Source organism: Protomyctophum bolini (assembly GCF_963924005.1).
Source record: "Protomyctophum bolini genome assembly, chromosome: 12".
Classification (NCBI taxonomy): Eukaryota; Metazoa; Chordata; class Actinopteri; order Myctophiformes; family Myctophidae; genus Protomyctophum; species Protomyctophum bolini.
Genome location: NC_137873.1, coordinates 714201 through 733226, shown reverse-complemented (window position 1 = coordinate 733226; position 19026 = coordinate 714201). Strand labels below are relative to the sequence as shown.

Sequence of the window (19026 nt, the reverse complement as noted above, 5' to 3'; positions counted from 1 at the left end):
CTCGCATTTCGCCTGGTCTGATGACAGCTGTCAGCCAGATCACACGACCAGCGAGAGGCACCTGCTGTACCCGCTCTGCAGAGCTCATTTCCCGGCCACAAGCATTTGGAAGTTGGCTTCCAAACTACCGGTGTTTCGTTGACTTCACGGCCGACAAATTGAACTCGAAGCTGGGCTGATTGAATGAGGAAATACCGCTGTAGTGCCGAAATGATTTTGGCGCGTCAGAAAATTTCAGTAGCACCGAAGAGCCGACTTTAGCACGGTCCCCGCCCCCCCGAACCTCAAATGACGTCACATTGTAGGCTTTACAGCGCCGAACCGACTTTTATTCGGCTCTAAAATAGGAGTATGGATCGGCCCTTAGCCTTCCCTAGCCTTTACACACACACCTGCCGCCTATGGGCACTGTACTGTAGGCATATAATACCTGGCTAGGTGAAAACAAAAGAAACCCGATTAGCATTTGAGTACTTTTAACACCTCTGAACAGCTGGCGGAGAGGTTCACATTTTCGGAATTTCAGAGCATGTGTAAATAGTTTGCGACTGTGACAGAGTCACAGAGGGTCAATAATTCCCAGAAAATCTGTAATGTAAATATAAAATGTCCACGAAAATCTTCATGGGGGCTAAAAGGGGCTATTTAATTCTTCATGGGGGCTGTAGCCCCATAGCCCCCACAGAGTCGACGTCGTTGAAACCAACACCATTTGACACCAATGCATTTATAACTCGCTTATTTGAGATGTAGAGATGAACATGGATACTATTCATAATACTGTGTATGATTTGGAACTGTGTCCACTATAGGCACAGTTGACTCGGCCTCATTTAAATCCACCATAGTCCATCAAAATACCTGTGCTGTCCAGTGTCAGGCTGCCTCCAATCTGAGAACCCATCGGCAAAATAAAGGAAAGACAGCGCCGTCTTTTCCTTGAAGTTTGCCGTGAGTTTTATTGTTTGTTATTTTTATGCAAACAATATACCGTCCGTTTTAAGATGCTTGCAGCCCTGTGTTTGCAGTTTAGATTGTTGTTAAATTCCAAATGTGGAATATGCAGCAGAAAAAGACAATGAGACTTTAGTGTTTATATCCTGCATTAATTAATTAATTAATTTGAATCCAATTAATTTGATCCAGTTCTAAAAGAAGCTGGCTAAACATTGTGTTATTTTGTGGGTGGAAGGGGCCCAGTTGAAAAGTAATATTACTCTTTATTCCAAGTAATAAGTAATTTAATATAACTTTTTCTATTATTACTCTCCTAAGTAATATTGCCCAACGCTGGTGCTAACTAGGTGCAATTTCCCATTGACAGCCTATTCATCCAAACAGAAAAGTCCTCTCTGATTGTATTAAAGAACGTCAAACTCACCAACATTGCAGCTGTACGGAAAGCTTTGAATTATCCTTTCAATCCGTACAAGTTTTGATCCACCGCAGACATGTTATGAGCAACTTCCTTTCAAGAAATTCGGTGCAGGTTATTATTAGTATTATTTCTTCTAAAGGTGTGTTCAGACTTGGATGGTTATAGAGCGGAGCGATTACATACAAAGTCAATGCAAAGGCGGGAATTGCGCGAACAAGCGCGGTGCGACCTGGCGCGGTACAAACGGGATGGACCGAGGCGAATATATATTGGTCTGAACGCAGCTTTAGTCGTTAGGGTTTGGGAGTGCTCGTTTGAATATCACTCAACAGCAGTGTTGTTTTTGGCAGCAAATTTCTATTTTAGTTTTAGTCATAGTCTCTTGAATATATCCTGTTTGTCTTTGTAGTCATGCCCGCCGGGAAGACGTCTTTTTACTGTTCTGTGCTCAATGTGTGTGGAGGGTACACAAATAAACAGACAGCTAACAATTGACTTGAGAGATGGTCAGAGGCAGAGTAAAGTTTTGAAGGGCTTTTACTTCTTCTCCAAAACCATGATGAAGCCAAAATTGTAAAACTGAAACATGACACAAAAGAAGCACTAATTAAATAATGCCTAATTGTACAAACATTCAAATAAATAATAAACAGCATAAAACATACAGCTACAATATCTACAAGCTATTTACATTTTCTATAGTCATTTCATATCATTTAAAAGTGATAGTCTACTGTCTCGGTAATGCATAATGCTTGTAGACATTGTAGCTGTATGTTTTATGCTGTTTATTATTTCTTTGAATGTTTGTACAATTAGGCATTATTTAGTTAGTGCTTCTTTTGTGTCATGTTTCAGTTTTACAATTTTGGCTTCATCATGGTTTTGGAGAAGAAGTAAAAGCCCTACAAAACTTGACTCTGCCTCTGACCATCTCTCAAGTCAAGTGTTAGCTGTCTGTTTATTTGTGTACTCTCCACACACATTGAGAACAGAACAGTTTTAATTTAGTTGTCATCACATTTTAGTCACCTGGGATGTTTTAGTCGACTAAATGTCATAAGATGTTAGTCGACTAAATCGACAGTTGATTTAGTCGACCAAAATGTATTTTGGCGGGCCTTGATGCTGTCGTCATGACTGTTTTCTTTCACTTGCCGATAGCCGATGTACAAGCCCACAACGCGTCGCAGCGTGGCGCGTTGTGGGCTTGTAGATCGGCTATTTTCAGCATGCAACCAATTGTAAAATGACTTGGGATATCTTGTCCATATAGCACAAATGGCCATAGAACAAATGGCTATAGCACAAATGGCTATAGTGCCTTCCTAACATTTTAGTCTAGTTTTTATTTGTTGACAAAATTGTCAGTATATTCAGTCTTAGGTATGTCGAAGAACATTTTTCGTCTTAGTTTTAGTCGACAAAAGAAAACACTGCTGAACAGCCCTGCGTACCATCTGTTTTGAATTTGCACATAATGCAGGAGGCAGCAGGATGTTGCTTTACTAAAAAACAAGTGCTTCCAAACTCCAATACAAGTCTACAGTGGATTTTTATGAAACAAAGACATTGCAGATTGAAAGAGGATATAATTCAAGCTCTTCGTACAGCTGCAATGTTGGTTTGAGTTTGAAGTTGTTTAATGCAACCAGATAGGACTTTTCTGTCCATGGACACACACACACACACACACACACACACACACACACACACAGAGAGAAGGAGAGAGTTTAGTGACACAAATGTCCCTTTTTTATTAATAGGAAGCAGATCAACCATGCAGCCTGCTGTCAGGCTGCGTTCCATTCCCGTTCCACTGCACCCTCGTGCAGGCGAAGGCGTCATGGCTGAAGGGACCGTCCGCACATCATGTTAAGAAAAGCCATCGTCGGTACAAAATTAAATCTCTCATGCGTTATTATTATTCTGTGTGCACACGCTGTATACATTCATAATTATACTTAAACGTGATGTGGTCACAAGCCTTTTCAAAAAATAAAAATTTACATTATTTTATTTTTTTATCAATACATTGGAGTTAAAAAAACCAAGAAAAAAAACCAAGAAAAAAACATTGGCAAGTTAACATCGAAGAGACGCGTGCTGGCACATTATTATTATTATTATTATTATATATTTATTATTCTCCCAGCATGCATTTCTATTCACAAGGTGTGGGGGGGGGGAGGGGGGTCCCTGATGGGGTTGTCCCACCACCGCCCCCACATTGGTGTGTGTGCGTGTGCACGTGTGTGTGTGTCAGTCAGCGTGCATTCATGCGTGCGTGTCATTTTTAAACATGTTGTGCCCTTTTTGTGCTTGAGTATTATAGTGTTACGATTGATCAAGGGTGTGTGTGTGTGTGCGTGTGTGTGTGTGAGTGTGTGTGCAATGTTGTACGGAATGTGTGTGCGTACATAAAAGCGGGGGGAGGGGGGTCAACAAGGTGAGCAGTCTTTTTTTCATTTTTTTTCCCACTCACCTGGACATTGTTTTTGTAACAAAAAAGGTGTAGAACAAAAAGCCAGTGTTAACAAATACGTTACATTTTAAGGTTCACTGGTTCCCAAACACCGGTGCGGCACCCCTTTGTGGGTCGCGGACACATTTCATGGGTCCCTTCATTTTATTTTATATATTTTTTTGTTTGGTTTAGAATTATTTCAAAAACCTTTTTTGTCCCAAAACACAGCATTCCCCAAAAGCTAAATTGTTCAATTAAATTATTTATTATTTTTCTCCCGCAGAAGAAATTCCATAAATTATAGAAAACGTAATGTTTGTGAGAAATAGGCCTATAGTAATAATGGCTGATCTGCAAGCACGCAACGTGGCGGGAAGCACCACGCTGTGAGCTTGTAGATCTGCCGGGAAAAAAAGCTCTTGAATTCCAGAGGTCAGTGGTTGTCAACCAGTGGTCCTTGAGGGGGTTCCAGGTGGTCCCCGGCTAAATGATGGGAGAGCATGTAACCAAATGGACCCTTAATAGATCTTTAACTCTTGAACACTGTCAAATGAGTTAAACATATTGTATGTATATCTTGGCGGTGACGTCAATGGCTTGGAGTCGGACACAACAAAAAGAGCCCTGATGTCCTCATATCCGAGGTTTCTGGTCTTTTTTTTTTTTTACGAAGAGCGACAATCCCTTTTTTTTAATATATATATACGCACAGGTCAAAGTACGTTTCTGTTTCCAGGATTCCCCCCCAAAAAATATGTCCCATTCCTCTGAGAAACCAAACCATAGTACATACAGTGCATACACACACACACACACACACACACACACACACACACGGTATCGGGTTATAGTATATTGCTTTCAACGACGACATGTGTAGAATTCCAGACAACGTGTTGCCAGTATATGACAGTGGGATTACAGACAGACACACAGGAAGAGAGAGTGGTCCATTGAATGGACAAACGGAAATTAAATCACATCGTTGGTGGCAGTTAAGAGTCTTCGCTTTTCTTTTCTTCGCTTCGCTTTTTTGCCATTGTTTATATCACACGACTGACACTTTGGTTCTCAGTTCAGGGGGAGGGTGCGGGGTACAGGCCCAAGTTGCCCAACAGAAGCATAATGAGAGGGAGAGTGTTTAAGATGTCCGATCCAGTGTCCCATTCAATGTTCCGCTCAATGTCCGATTCAATGTCCCCACATTCCACCGATTCCATGTCCGATTCAATGTCCCCACATTCCACCGGTAGCCCTTTAGGAAGAAGTGTGTGTAGCATCTCTACTCGGTGTGCAAACTAGATATAGGTTATCGTCCCCTGTCTGTCGCTGGGTGCAAACCTTGTATCCCCCCCCCCCCCCCCCAAAAAAAAACAAAAAAAACAACTGTTACTTTTCTTCAGGAAATGTAAAAAATGTGTTGCAAAGGATCCAAGTTATTATTTTGTAGTTTAGTTCCGTGTTTATTTAAAAATAAAAAAACCCACACACAGAAACTCTCAACAAGGGAATGTTTGTTTGTTTTCAACTCTAATCTATAGCGGGAGAGCCAGCCAAGCGGGTACAGGCTTTAGTTTCGACATGCTATTGGTCCGACTGTCATTAGAACGTCAACGTACGGTATACCTCAAACCCTATACCCAACCATAACCGCAAGCACGGGAGCAGCGCATGTCCGACCGCTGTTTCCGCACGTTCGGTCCGTTGGTGTGTCAAACATGCGTGTGCGTCCCCAAGCCAAGCTATACTGTGTGTGAGTGACGGCCTCACGTGATCAAAAAAATAAATATATAAAACAGGGGTGTTCGTGTAAAAACACACGATGAAATGAGGCGATACAAGGTTTCCAGATTGTCGCCTCCTACCATTTCCGAATGCTTCCGGTCATGGACGCAACGGAAGCTCTGATCTTGAGCAAGCGAGAAAGTGAACGCGACGCCCACTTTGCACAAAGTGATGCGAACATAAACCAAGAGTAATCCAAGCATATTATAGCTTGCTGCTTAGCAGCAATGGAAATTAAAACAAAACAAACAAAATGTGACAAGACATTTTAAAATATATCTCCGTGGACAGAAATGACAAACAGGTATATGCCATCTTCCGTGTCCGTATTTTGGGAGCTGTAGTTCCAGACTCTATAATATAGCATTCAGAGATTGTGAATAGTTGCCTGCATGGCTACGCAAGACTAGCACAGACATAAGAGAGATGCCTTTGCATTATTTATAAACAGTGTGTGTGTGTGGGTGTGGGGGGGCATGGGACAAACACACCCAAAGTGTCTAGTATGTACAATATGTTCATAATCATCATTCACCACCCATATTTATTCATGTATCACAAAAACAAACGACGCACTTTGCTCAGGCGACGGCGCCCTGCGCGCTCCAAGCTGGAACGGCTAGCCGAGGCCGAACTCCGTCGCGAACTCCGTCGCGCGACAAAAGTATAAATCTGGCAGGAAACGCACTACGGTCCGTGTTTTCTTTTTTTTAACACACGTGTTTTGCGCCACGGCATTGAATAAATCGGCAGAACTTATATGTGGATCGTCAGCCATATACGCGCACACACACACGCGTGCGTGCACGTGTAAGGTGTCTCTTTGTAGCCTGGTTTTGGCCAGACACACAACGTGAACGGTTGACACTAAAAGTCTCAGAGGGAAGCGCAGGTCAACTTCTACTTGCCCAAAGGTCAAAGGTCAGAGGTCACTTGCCCGCGGCGGTACGACTTTGCATAATGTTGTGTAGTATATAAAGAACAGACGTGTGTGTGTGTGTGTGTGTGTGTGTGTGTGTGTGTGTGTGGTGCATGTGCGTGTGCTCGCGTACGCGCATGTTTTCGTCGTTCTGACCATGTCCTCACAGACGATGGAACGCTATACCGTCGGTCCGTTCTGGGTGTGTCCTCCTATAGGCGAAGGAATGCTACCGTGGGTCTGTTCTGGCCGTGTCCTCACAGACGATGGAACGCTAGCGTTCTGTTCTGGCCATGTCCTCACAGACGATGGAACGCTAGCGTTCTGTTCTGGCCATGTCCTCACAGACGATGGAACGCTAGCGTTCTGTTCTGGCCATGTCCTCACAGACGATGGAACGCTACCGTTCTGTTCTGGCCATGTCCTCACAGACGATGGGACGCGCAGCGAAAATAGAAGATTGGCGCTTCCAGCGACGCGACCTCGAGCTGCCGTTTTAGCCGTCACCGTACGACGGCGCATACCAGCGATTACGAGGTTAATTTACGGGTTTTAAACACTCTCGGAGAGTTTCAAACAGACAAACAAACGGCGAAGACTTTTACCGCGTACGAAAGTGCATAATGATAACTATCAGATCATGGTCACAGGCGCGTGGAGTTTTCTTGTGCACGTGTGTGTGGGTGTGTGTGTCACAGGCGCGTGGAGTTTTCTTGTGCACGTGTGTGTGGGTGTGTGTGTGTGCACGCGCGTGCATGTGTGTGTGCGTCATTGGGGGCACCAGGGGATGGCAATTGCAATTGTTCACATTTAACCTATGCATATCGTCCCCGAATCTGAATCGTTTTTTTTTTCTTTGCAGATTCATCTGATTTCATCGCAGTCAATGCCCATCCATCTAGATGCGACTGCAGGTGTTTTAGATCGTCGTTTCATGCAACCGTTAATTTATTAACCACTTTCAACGTGACGATCCCTAGTTTGGGATTAATGTCATTATGTTCAAACATGTTCTCTTTTCGCCCCCCGCAAACAAATAGCGAAAATAGTTGATGTAGTCACTATTTTAGAAGCGGGACCTAAGTGGTAGTAGAGTGTTTTTTTTCCCCCAACCGCCCCGCATTTCTTTCTGAAATGACGCCTCTGTGGCCCCTATTCCACCAAAAAAAAAATCATGGTTGTAGAACCGGTTCCTTTTTCCACCAAAAAAAAATAGATCTTTGGTTCCGTTCTCGGTTCTTGGAACCTTGTCGGTGCTTCACGGAACCGACGGCCATCTTTGGTGGAGGTTCCAGTTCCAGAACCAACTGTTAGGGTTTTGAAACAACGTCCTTTTCAGGGTAAACACTTTGAACTGGTTCAATATAAGGAGGGGGGGGGAGGAAACAAAAGAAAGAACGGAACCGGTTCCACGCCCCTGTGGAAAAGGGACCTCACGTGTGTGTGCGTTATTAGGCGTGTGCCAATATATTGATATTATATTGCGATACTTCCTCCCGTGATATTGATTCGCTGCCCATTGTTGTGGACAAGTTGCAAAGTTGCAGTCAGTGGGAGGAGGCAGGATTCACGTATACTTTTCTTTTTTCATTTACAGATTGTGATACATCGTGAAATCACTCGCAATATACCGGAATATCGCAATATATCGAATATGGTGACGCCATCATTATCGAGGGCCTAATATCGCCACAGATATCGTGTCGTTGAGGTACCCATAATCGTCCCACTCCCCCCCTACTCTCAATGTGTTCGTGTGTGTCCTAGTGTGTGTGTGTGTGCTCTCTCTGGCGCCCCCTATAGCTCCCTCTCAGCTGCCCTCGTCGGCCGAGCGCAGGTCGGACTTGAGCTTGACGAACTCCTTGGCGACGTCGTCGCTGTGGCGCTGTGACAGGATGCGCAGCACCGTGAGGCCCGTCTCGTCCATGTGCACGCGCCGGCCCAGCGGGATCCAGCAGGCGGCGCTGCCGCGCCCCACCATGTCCTTCACCTGCAGCACGGCCATGCCCACCGAGCGGTCGTCCCGTGCGAAGCAGTAGTCCTTCACGCACACGTGCAGCTCGTAGCTCTCGGGGCCCACCTCCGTGCCCAGGGAGCTGGGGGGAGGAGGGGGGATTATTTTTTTAGTCATTAATTCAATAACCTGGTCGTAAATGTCGTGTAGAACCTGGTCGTGCGTTGCGTGTAGTGCGATTCATCCACACCACAAGGGGCAATCTTTTAGTGTTTTAGTGTTTTAGTCTGCAGGTCTTAAAGGAGAATTTTGGGCTAGAAGGCTTTCTAACCTTTATTTGTAATTGTTACGTCCCCACCAAAGAGGTACAGGTGTTATTTGTAGACGATTTGACAGGCGATTTAAAAAGAAAACACTCCTGCAGTGTGAAATGCACAACGATCTGATGAGTCGCCGACAACTGTAAAACTCCTCCACTGTGTAGGGGCCATTACACAACGTGGTGTTTGTCGATGGTGTGGTGAAGTGTTCGCCTGTCCGGAACTATGTTTTACAGTCTATGGTCCGGTGTGGGGGCAGGATGAGCTGGTGTGGAGCAGAGGCTCCAATGAGAAGACGGTACAGTGTTGTCAGGTTCGCAAATTGTAAGCGAGTAGTGTGTGTAAGTAGCGTGGTGAAAGGCCTTGTTTCTGGGCCTGTTTTCATAGACCAGTGGGGCAACAGTGCAGGAGTTGCCAGGTCCGCGAGTTTTAAGCGAGTCGTACTGTGTGTAAGTAGCGTGTTGAATGGCATTTTTTTGTGGGCTTGTTTTCATAGACCTGGCGAATTTTGCGCACATCTTTTGCTGACATCTTTTGCTCACATGTTTTCATTTGTAGTATAGGATGTGCTAATGTATTACATTAGTACAACATATGTGCTGACCACGGATTATATAGCTTAGTGACTTTTGAATAAAGTTCCATTTAGATTTAGTCACATTTTTAAGGCCCTGGATTAAAAAAAAAAGGACAACTCACTACTGGACGCTCTCGCCGAACTTGGGCGACCAGGTGTTGTTCTTGGACTTGGTGGCGAACTTCCTTTTCTTGTCGCTGAGGTGCGGTCCCACGATGTAGACCTCCACGAAGGGACGGAAGCCCTGAGCCTTCCATTTCAGGTCGTTGGCCGCAACCACTGTGAGAGAGGGGGAGGAGTTATGTTAATGAGCCTTCCATTTCAGGTCGTTGACAGCCACCACTGTAAGAGAGGGGGAGGAGTTATGTTAATTAGCCTTGTTGTCACTCACTGGTCTGTACCCGTTTAGCTTGCTTGAGATGTGATTGCTTTCATTAAGGCCGTTTCAAACAGGAAGTGATTTAACGCACCTTATAGTTCAAGGAGACCTGCAGTTATTTGTTTGTGTCCAATGTTGTTATGTTAACAGTTCATAAAGTTAACATAACTATAACTAAAATGCATTTGAAATCCAATGAAAAGGTTACTTTTCAGGATTCCACTTTAAAAATAGCAAAAGATTATTTGGGTTTTCAATTCAAATGTCGTAGCAAAAATATCCGATCTACAAGCTCAAAACGCGTTTTGAGCTTGTAGATCGGATATTTTTGCAACGACAGTAATACAGTATGCATTGTGGCCCCTCTGGAGTGAGTGTGGAAAGATCGTGGCCCTCTGCATCGTCAAAGTTGCCCACCCCTGCTTTAGAATGTGGCAAGGTTTTTTGTCTTACTTACTTTAATCGTCTGTAGTCTTTATTAAAGTGAAAGGTTTATTTTGTATCGTCTCCTACCTTTAACGGTTATCTTGTGCTCTCCGTTGGGCTGAGGCTGGATGTCCACGTGCATGACCACCTCCCCCACCGCATCCACAGACGCTGTGCGCACACACACACACACACACACACACACACACACACACTTATGTTAACACGTGCAAGACCATCTCTCCCACTGCCTCCACAGATGCTGTGAGGTGTGAACACGCACACAGGCTTAAAGTTGTGTTTGTCCGCCACGTGCTACATGCTATGTGCTATATGATACGTGCTACATGCTATGTGTTACATGCTACGTGCTATATGCTACATGCTACATATTACTTGCAGGACAGTACTGTACCTCTGTTCTCTGGCTGCGTGTCTTCATTGGCAGTGTACCTGATGCTTTTACCTCCGAACACTAAGACAGACAGAGACAGACAGAGGATAAATTGAAATATTTGCACAAAATATTTTCAGATGGATGTCAGTGCTCGCGCACGTGTGTGTGTGTGGTTACCCTGTTTGCTCTGGGACAGGACAAACTTCCGTATCAGTTTGTCGGTAGCCTGGGTGTAGAGGGACAGCGCGTAGCGCAGCGACTGGAGGTCGGGGCTCTTCTCCAGGAAGGCCTTTTTCAGACCCACTCCGCCGGCATGGAAGTATTGCTGCGGAAAGGACGGAGGCTCGGTTTATAGTGCCTTTACGCATGGCACTCGTGTGCCTGCATGTGTGATCGTGTGTGTGTGTGTGTGTGTGTGTGTGTGTGTGTGTGTGCATGTGTGCGTGTACCTTAATAGTGTCCAGTGCCAGCTCTATGACCGCACACTGTTTCGGGGTCAGAGCCTTGGCCTCCTCTCGACCCATGTGCTCCTGGAAGACAGACAGACAGACGGGACAGACAGACAGACACCTCTGTTAGGTTTTTTTTCAAAGACAATTGGATTTCTCCCACAGATATGTTTCCTTATAGGAGGCCAGGCGGCTGGCCTAGCGGTATAAGAATAATTATTTAGATTTAGAAGACCAATTATTCAGATTCATAAGACCAATTCCTTAGATTTTTAAGACCAACTCTTCAGATTTATAAGACCAACTCTTCAGATTTATACGACCAACTCTTCAGATTTATAAGACCAACTCTTCAGATTTATAAGACCAACTCTTCAGATTTATACGACCAACTCTTCAGATTTATACGACCAACTCTTCAGATTTATACGACCAACTCTTCAGATTTATACGACCAACTCTTCAGATTTATACGACCAACTCTTCAGATTTATAAGACCAACTCTTTAATGTTTTATTACCTTGAGTTTGGAGAGCTGGCCCAGGTCCTTAGCAGCGTTGAAGATCATCTGGGTGCCCTGCGGACGAGAGACCACACAGCAGAGTGAGAGAGAGGGAGAGAGAGAGAACACAGGCCTAAACACACTAAATGGCCTACTAGTGTGCAAGCAGAGCACTCTAGAGGGGAGGAGAACAGTGACGTCACCAAATTTGGAGTGACGCCCCTCTGCACTGTTATTGGTTAGCGACGTACAAGATGTCTCCCACTTCCTATATGCCAGATCTTCCAAAGGGATTCCTAAGGCTTTTCTTTTTGAGACAAATGCGAAAGAAAATAAAAGCCGGGGTACAGAGGCTACATCAAAATAAAAGCCTGGGTAGCGAGGCTACATCAAAATAAAAGCTTGGTAGCGAGGCTACATCACAATAAAAGCCTGGGTAGCGAGGCTACATCAAAATAAAAGCCATGGGTAGCGAGGCTACATCAAAATAAAAGCCATGTGTAGCGAGGCTACATCAACATAAAAGCCTGGGTAGCGAGGCTACATCAAAATAAAAGCCTGGGTATCGAGGCTACATCACAATAAAAGCCTGGGTAGCGAGGCTACATCAAAATAAAAGCCGGGGTATGGAGGCTACATCAAAATAAAAGCCTGGGTACCGAGGCTACATCAGAATAAAAGCCTGGGTACCGAGGCTACATCAGAATAAAAGCCTGGGTACCGAGGCTGACTGACTGAGACGCTGGTTCCACCCCTAGTGTGTGGAGTGACCCTGGTTGCTGGTTGGGATGGGGTCACCTGATAGGGTGGCCTGGACAGGGATATGCGGGGGGGGGGGGGGGGGGGGGGGGGCAGGGTCGAGCGGGGAGGGGGGGGTTCATTGCATTTTCAGGACATTTCCAGGCAGTGGGGGGCAGAGAGACAAGACAGACATGACAATGACAGACAAGAGTCAAGACAAGACATGACATGACATGACATGACAGACAAGAGTCAAGACAAGACATGACAGACAAGAGTCAAGACAAGACAAGACAAGACAAGACATGACAGACAAGAGTCAAGACAAGACAAGACAAGACATGACAGACAAGAGTCAAGACAAGACAAGACAAGACAAGACATGACATGACATGACAGACAAGAGTCAAGACAAGACAAGACAAGACAAGACAAGAGTCAAGACAAGACAAGACAGACAGACAGGAGGGGGTCTGTTTGATTACTGTTGGAGCCTCAGGGGGGACGAAAGGTTGTTGCTCCAAACGACATTTTGTTCATGCTCGTACACACACACACACACACACACACACACACACACACACACACACTATACTTACAATGACCTAATGAGGAGAAGAGAGAGAGAGAGAGAAAGAATGGGATAATGACAGATGAGTCAGTGTAAAGAAATACTACGGATGTTTGAGGTGCAATTTATACCATTTTGTGTGTGTGTGTGTGTGTGTGTGTGTGTGTGTGTGTGTGTGTGTGTGTGTGTGTGTGTGTGTGTGTGTGTGTGTGTGTGTGGAGACAAAAACAACCCCATATCAGTGTGCCCATAACAGGCTAGTTGTATGATCTGGGTCTACTTGCTGTTCTATACTGAGACACCAGAGGGTGCTGACGTACCGTGGTGTCAGTGAAGGTAGGTAGGACCACCATCTTCTCCATAGTGTTCATCACCAGCTTCCAGAGCTCCTTCAGGACTCGCTTCAACACCGTCTTCTCACAGATCTTTGCGAACAGAGACAGCCTGGAACGCACGCACGCACGCACGCACGCACGCACGCACGCACGCACGCACGGGCACGGACACACACACACACACACACACACACACACACACACACACACACACACACACACACAGTACATCAGCGGTACTCTACTGTAGGCTATATATTAGAGTCGAAATGTCTTCACGGAAAGAACAATCTAAAAAAGTTGTCTGCAAATAATAAATATTATACATCAGACGATGTGTATAATGTCTCGTTCATATATTCACGGGGAAACGTCAATGTCAAAAGGACGTGAAGATAAATTATACAGCAGCTAACACGAAGCAATCCGATTGGTTGAAATAGCCATCTACTGTGACCTCTTCACTCTGACCTCACCACTGTGACCTCATCACTGTGGTGTTAATGACCTCATCACTGTGACCTCACCACTGTGACCTCACCACTGTGGTGTTAATGACCTCATCAGTGTGACCTCACCACTGTGACCTCATCACTGTGGTGTTAATGACCTCACCACTGTGACCTCATCACTGTGGTGTTAATGACCTCATCACTCTGACCTCACCACTGTGACCTCTTCACTGTGGTGTTAATGACCTCATCAGTGTGACCTCATCACTGTGGCATTCTAATACTCAACGTAAACCACACCCTCTCGTGTAACATTGCTCATAAATAACGTTGTTAGGTGTGGTTGATCTTGTGATGAACTCACGAGTCAAACAGCAGTTTAAATTAATGCCAATTAAACGCACAAAATAAACGATCCGGTACAGCATGTGAAGGGTTTGTGTGCATGTCTGCGTGCGCGTATGTGTATGTGTATGTGTATGTGTATGTGTATATAATATATACGCGCGCGCGCACACACACACACACACACACACACACACACACACACACACACACATACACATATTATGTGTATGTGTGTGTGTGTGTGTGTGTGTGTGTGTGTGTGTGTGTGTGTGTGCGCGCGTGCGTGTGCGTGTGCGTGTGTGTGTGTGTGTGTGTGTGTGCGTGTGCACGTGTGCACGTGTGCATGTGCGCAATTCTCACTTGACATCCAGGAAGTCCATGATTGGTCCCAGGACGTTGTCTGCCTCCTGAACCACGCTGCCATTGGCCGGCACCGTTTGACCTTTGACCTGAGCCAGGATGTCCCCCATCTGCCTCACGTTTTCCTCGATCTCACCCTGGAAGCTGCACACGCACGCACACACACACACACACACACACACACACACGCTCATCATTATAAGATCATATTTTAGCTTCTTGTCTTTAGTAGTGCGGGCATTTAATATGCGACATGGATTTGAACGAGGCGGCTATACTGTATTTTCTTTTTTATCCCACGATTTTGTAACCCATTTTTCACCCCTGTGTCAATCATCTAATGTGATCCTGGGCTCTACACACCCTACGCCAACCTAGTACCCATATATGGGGGACAAGGAGAGAGCAACGGACTTGAACTCATGCTTCCTTCATGCCTATGAGTGTCCAAGTTGCTCCTTTACACCTGGCAGGGGGGAGTTTCCCTGGTTGGAAGGAACTCGTTATTCCAACCAGTTCTTTTCCCCTCCATCAGGCGCCCTGGCTGGCCAGGGGGAGGTAGTTTAGTGACCAGGATTACTGCATGTTTTTTGTGAGGGTACCTACCCTAGGGGACACGGGGAGAACATGCAAACTCCACACAGAAAGGCCCTTTCGCCAACCCCGCCTTCGGGTATGGGCACTGATGACGCGGAGGAGGAAACACGCCACATCTGGTCCATTTAGGCTGAGGAAACACCCCAGCGTCTGTACGGACTGGGGGCGTTCATTTGGACGAGGCGTTTAATACTAAATACGCTCTCAAGAGTTAAATTATAGATACAAAATACGGCCTTACTTAATTTACAAGAAGTCTACTGTACACAAGTACGGTACAACGAGGAAGTGTGAACAACATCGACAAAATATATTTTTTATAGTTTTTAGTCTGAATGTCATCAAATGGTGGTCCGTGGCTCAAATGCTGAATGAAATGAAAGCGGTTTAGAACCACTGGTTTAACTCCAAATCTCACCTGACAAATAGGTGAGGTGTTTTATTCTGAAGTTAACTCACCCGGCAGAGAATATCCTGCTGAGGTGTGTTATTGTGAAGTTAACTCACCTGACAGCGAATATCCTGCTGAGGTGTTTTATTGTGAAGTTAACTCACCTGACAGCGAATATCCTGCTAAGGTCTTTTATTGTGAAGTTAACTCACCTGACAGCGAATATCCTGCTGAGGTCTTTTATTGTGAAGTTAACTCACCTGACAGCGAATATCCTGCTGAGTTGTTTTATTGTGAAGTTAACTCACCTGGCAGCAAATATCCTGCTGAGGTGTTTTATTGTGAAGTTAACTCACCTGGCAGCGAATATCCTGCTGATATGTTTTATTGTGAAGTTAACTCACCTGGCAGCGAATATCCTGCTGAGGTGTTTTATTGTGAAGTTAACTCACCTGGCAGCGAATATCCTGCTCAGGTGTTTTATTGTGAAGTTAACTCACCTGGCAGCGAATATCCTGCTGAGGTGTTTTATTGTGAAGTTAACTCACCTGACAGCGAATATCCTGCTGAGGTGTTTTATTGTGAAGTTAACTAACCTGACAGCGAATATCCTGCTGAGGTGTTTTATTGTGAAGTTAACTCACCTGGCAGCGAATATCCTGCTGAGGTGTTTTATTGTGAAGTTAACTCACCTGGCAGCAAATATCCTGCTGAGGTGTTTTATTGTGAAGTTAACTCACCTGACAGCGAATATCCTGCTGAGGTGTTTTATTGTGAAGTTAACTCACCTGACAGCGAATATCCTGCTGAGGTGTTTTATTGTGAAGTTAACTCACCTGGCAGTGAATATCCTGCTGAGGTGTTTTATTGTGAAGTTAACTCACCTGACAGCGAATATCCTGCTGAGGTGTTTTATTGTGAAGTTAACTCACCTGGCAGCGAATATCCTGCTGAGGTGTTTTATTGTGAAGTTAACTCACCTGACAGCGAATATCCTGCTGAGGTGTTTTATTGTGAAGTTAACTCACCTGACAGCGAATATCCTGCTGAGGTGTTTTATTGTGAAGTTAACTCACCTGACAGAGAAATATCCTGCTGAGGTGTTTTATTGTGAAGTTAACTCACCTGACAGCGAATATCCTGCTGAGGTGTTTTATTGTGAAGTTAACTCACCTGACAGCGAATATCCTGCTGAGGTGTTTTATTGTGAAGTTAACTCACCTGACAGCGAATATCCTGCTGAGGTGTTTTATTGTGAAGTTAACTCACCTGACAGCGAATATCCTGCTGAGGTGTTTTATTGTGAAGTTAACTCACCTGACAGCGAATATCCTGCTGAGGTGTTTTATTGTGAAGTTAACTCACCTGACAGAGAAATATCCTGCTGAGGTGTTTTATTGTGAAGTTAACTCACCTGACAGCGAATATCCTGCTGAGGTGTTTTATTGTGAAGTTAACTCACCTGACAGCGAATATCCTGCTGAGGTGTTTTATTGTGAAGTTAACTCACCTGACAGCGAATATCCTGCTGAGGTCGTCCATCACCACGTTGAGTTTATTCTGAAGTTCCTTCAGGAAGTCACTGGCCTCCAAGTTGAGCTGCAACACACGACGCCATTGGCTGATGAGTCTACAGGCCACGCCCCGTACACACACACACACACACACACACACACACACACACACACACACACACACACACACACACACACACACACACACACACACACACACACACACACACACACACACACACACACACACACACACACACACACACACACACACTCTTCCGGGTTTTCAGACAGCTGGTGGACGGACATTAAGCTCCACCCACGCGGCTGACTGCCGCGGGGGGAAAGCGTTTCCGGAAATCTGGCCGTCGCGGCAGTCTGCCACGTGGGTGGAGCTTAATGTCCGTCCGTCCACCAGCTGTCTAAAAACCTGGAAAAGATGCTGGCCAACAGCAGAACACCTGTCTGCTCAGGTCTGGAAACACTGCCACACGCATGCACACAAGCACGCACGCACACAAGCACGCACGCACACAAGCACGCAGGCACGCACGCACGCACGCACGCACACAAGCACGCACGCACGCACGCACGCACCGCACGCCCCCTGACGAGGTCATAAGGTAGTGATGTCACAGAGACTTACTCCTTTTCCTCCCATGGCCTCGAACATCTTCTCCAGCTGAACTCTGAGCTGCTGGATGTTATTGATGATAATGCACGGCTGTAAGACACAGAGAGGGGACATGTTATTGATGATAATGCACGGCTATAAGACACACCTAGAGGACATGCTATTGATGATAATGCACAGCTGTGAGACACAGATAGAGGACATGCTATTGACGATAATGCACGGCTGTAAAATACACATCAGGAGCAATCAGGGGCTCAGAGTCTTGCTCAAGGGCACTTCGACACTAACTCCGGGGTTGAGCCCACAGGGTTCGAACTGGGAACCGGCCGGTCTACCGCTGATCCACTGCTGCCCATCCAACTAACAGAATAATGATTGCAATCATGATTTAGAAGCTTCGAGGTTAAGGACTGAATCTGAGTGCTGTGCAGTAAACGGTCATGCAGCTGCTTTCTTTAACACATATACATTTGGTCCACCTTAGGGCATTCGCTTCTAGTCATTTTACTAGTTGACTAGTTTACTAGTTGCCTAGTTGACTAATTCATTAGACATTTGTACATTTAAAAACTGTGTACATTGGTGACTATAACTATAATCTACCTGATCTTGAGGCCTACAAAATAAAAAAAGCTTTATTTATTTGTCTTATCAACTAGTCCCAAGACGGTCGCCTAGTGGATTTACTAGTCGACTAGTTGCTTAAATGCCCCACCTACCACTTTCTCCTGGCTAAACAGTAAACCTTCTATCAGCTGTTGACTGTTATATAAACATCTGGTCCACCTACTGAACAGTAAACGTCTATATCAGCTGTTGACTGGTATATGAACATTATTTGGTCCACCTACTGAACAGTAAACGTCTATATCAGCTGTTGACTGGTATATGAGCATTATTCGGTCCACCTACTGAACAGTAAACAGTCTATATCAGCTGTTGACTGGTATATGAACATTAATTTGGTCCACCTACCACTTTCTCCTTGTTGACGTGGTTGTGGAAGTCTTTGGATATGATGTCTGCGTATGACAGGAGGACGTTACCGATGGTCTAGGACGAGACGAGAGACACACGTAGAGTATGAGGTACAGTATAGGGTCAAACCATCTGACACATTTAAACCTGCAGTCCACTATAGGCTACTTTTTGTGCTATAGGCTTAAGGCCACGCCCACCTTGGCGAATCTCTTCATGTACTCGCCGACGATCTGCGGGTCGGGACACTCCAGCTTCCTGATGATCTCGAAGCTCTGGTTGAGCTGAGAGAACACGTCCACCACGGAGCACGAGAACAACGCATGCTCCGACGTTACCTGGAACTGGAGACGGGAGAGAGAGAGAGAGAGAGAGAGAGAGAGAGAGAGAGAGAGAGAGAGAGAGAGAGAGAGAGAGAGAGAGAGAGAGAGAGAGAGAGAGAGACAGAGAGACAGAGAGAGAGAGAGAGAGAGAGAGAGAGAGACAGAGAGAGAGAGACAGAGAGAGAGAGAGAGAGAGAGAGAGAGAGAGAGACAGAGAGAGAGACA

General features: G+C 45.4%; 1 protein-coding gene across 1 annotated transcript in view; it reads right to left on the bottom strand.

Annotated features, from left to right (window-relative positions):
* Positions 1 to 8359: 8359 nt before the first annotated feature.
* LOC308325384 (protein unc-13 homolog A-like) overlaps positions 8360 to 19026 on the bottom strand; it is a gene marked incomplete at its 3' end in the record, with an annotated part of 74073 nt that continues 63406 nt past the window's right edge. The window contains exons 32-44 of the mRNA XM_080777869.1: positions 18679 to 18822; positions 18476 to 18553; positions 17510 to 17587; positions 16860 to 16948; positions 14362 to 14505; positions 13169 to 13310; positions 11573 to 11629; positions 11052 to 11132; positions 10780 to 10927; positions 10621 to 10680; positions 10293 to 10376; positions 9523 to 9679; positions 8360 to 8645 (exon numbers count right to left, since the gene is read on the bottom strand). Of these exons, the coding sequence (XP_080633995.1) occupies positions 8360 to 8645; positions 9523 to 9679; positions 10293 to 10376; positions 10621 to 10680; positions 10780 to 10927; positions 11052 to 11132; positions 11573 to 11629; positions 13169 to 13310; positions 14362 to 14505; positions 16860 to 16948; positions 17510 to 17587; positions 18476 to 18553; positions 18679 to 18822 (1548 nt within the window). The remainder of the gene's footprint in view (positions 8646 to 9522; positions 9680 to 10292; positions 10377 to 10620; positions 10681 to 10779; positions 10928 to 11051; positions 11133 to 11572; positions 11630 to 13168; positions 13311 to 14361; positions 14506 to 16859; positions 16949 to 17509; positions 17588 to 18475; positions 18554 to 18678; positions 18823 to 19026) is intronic.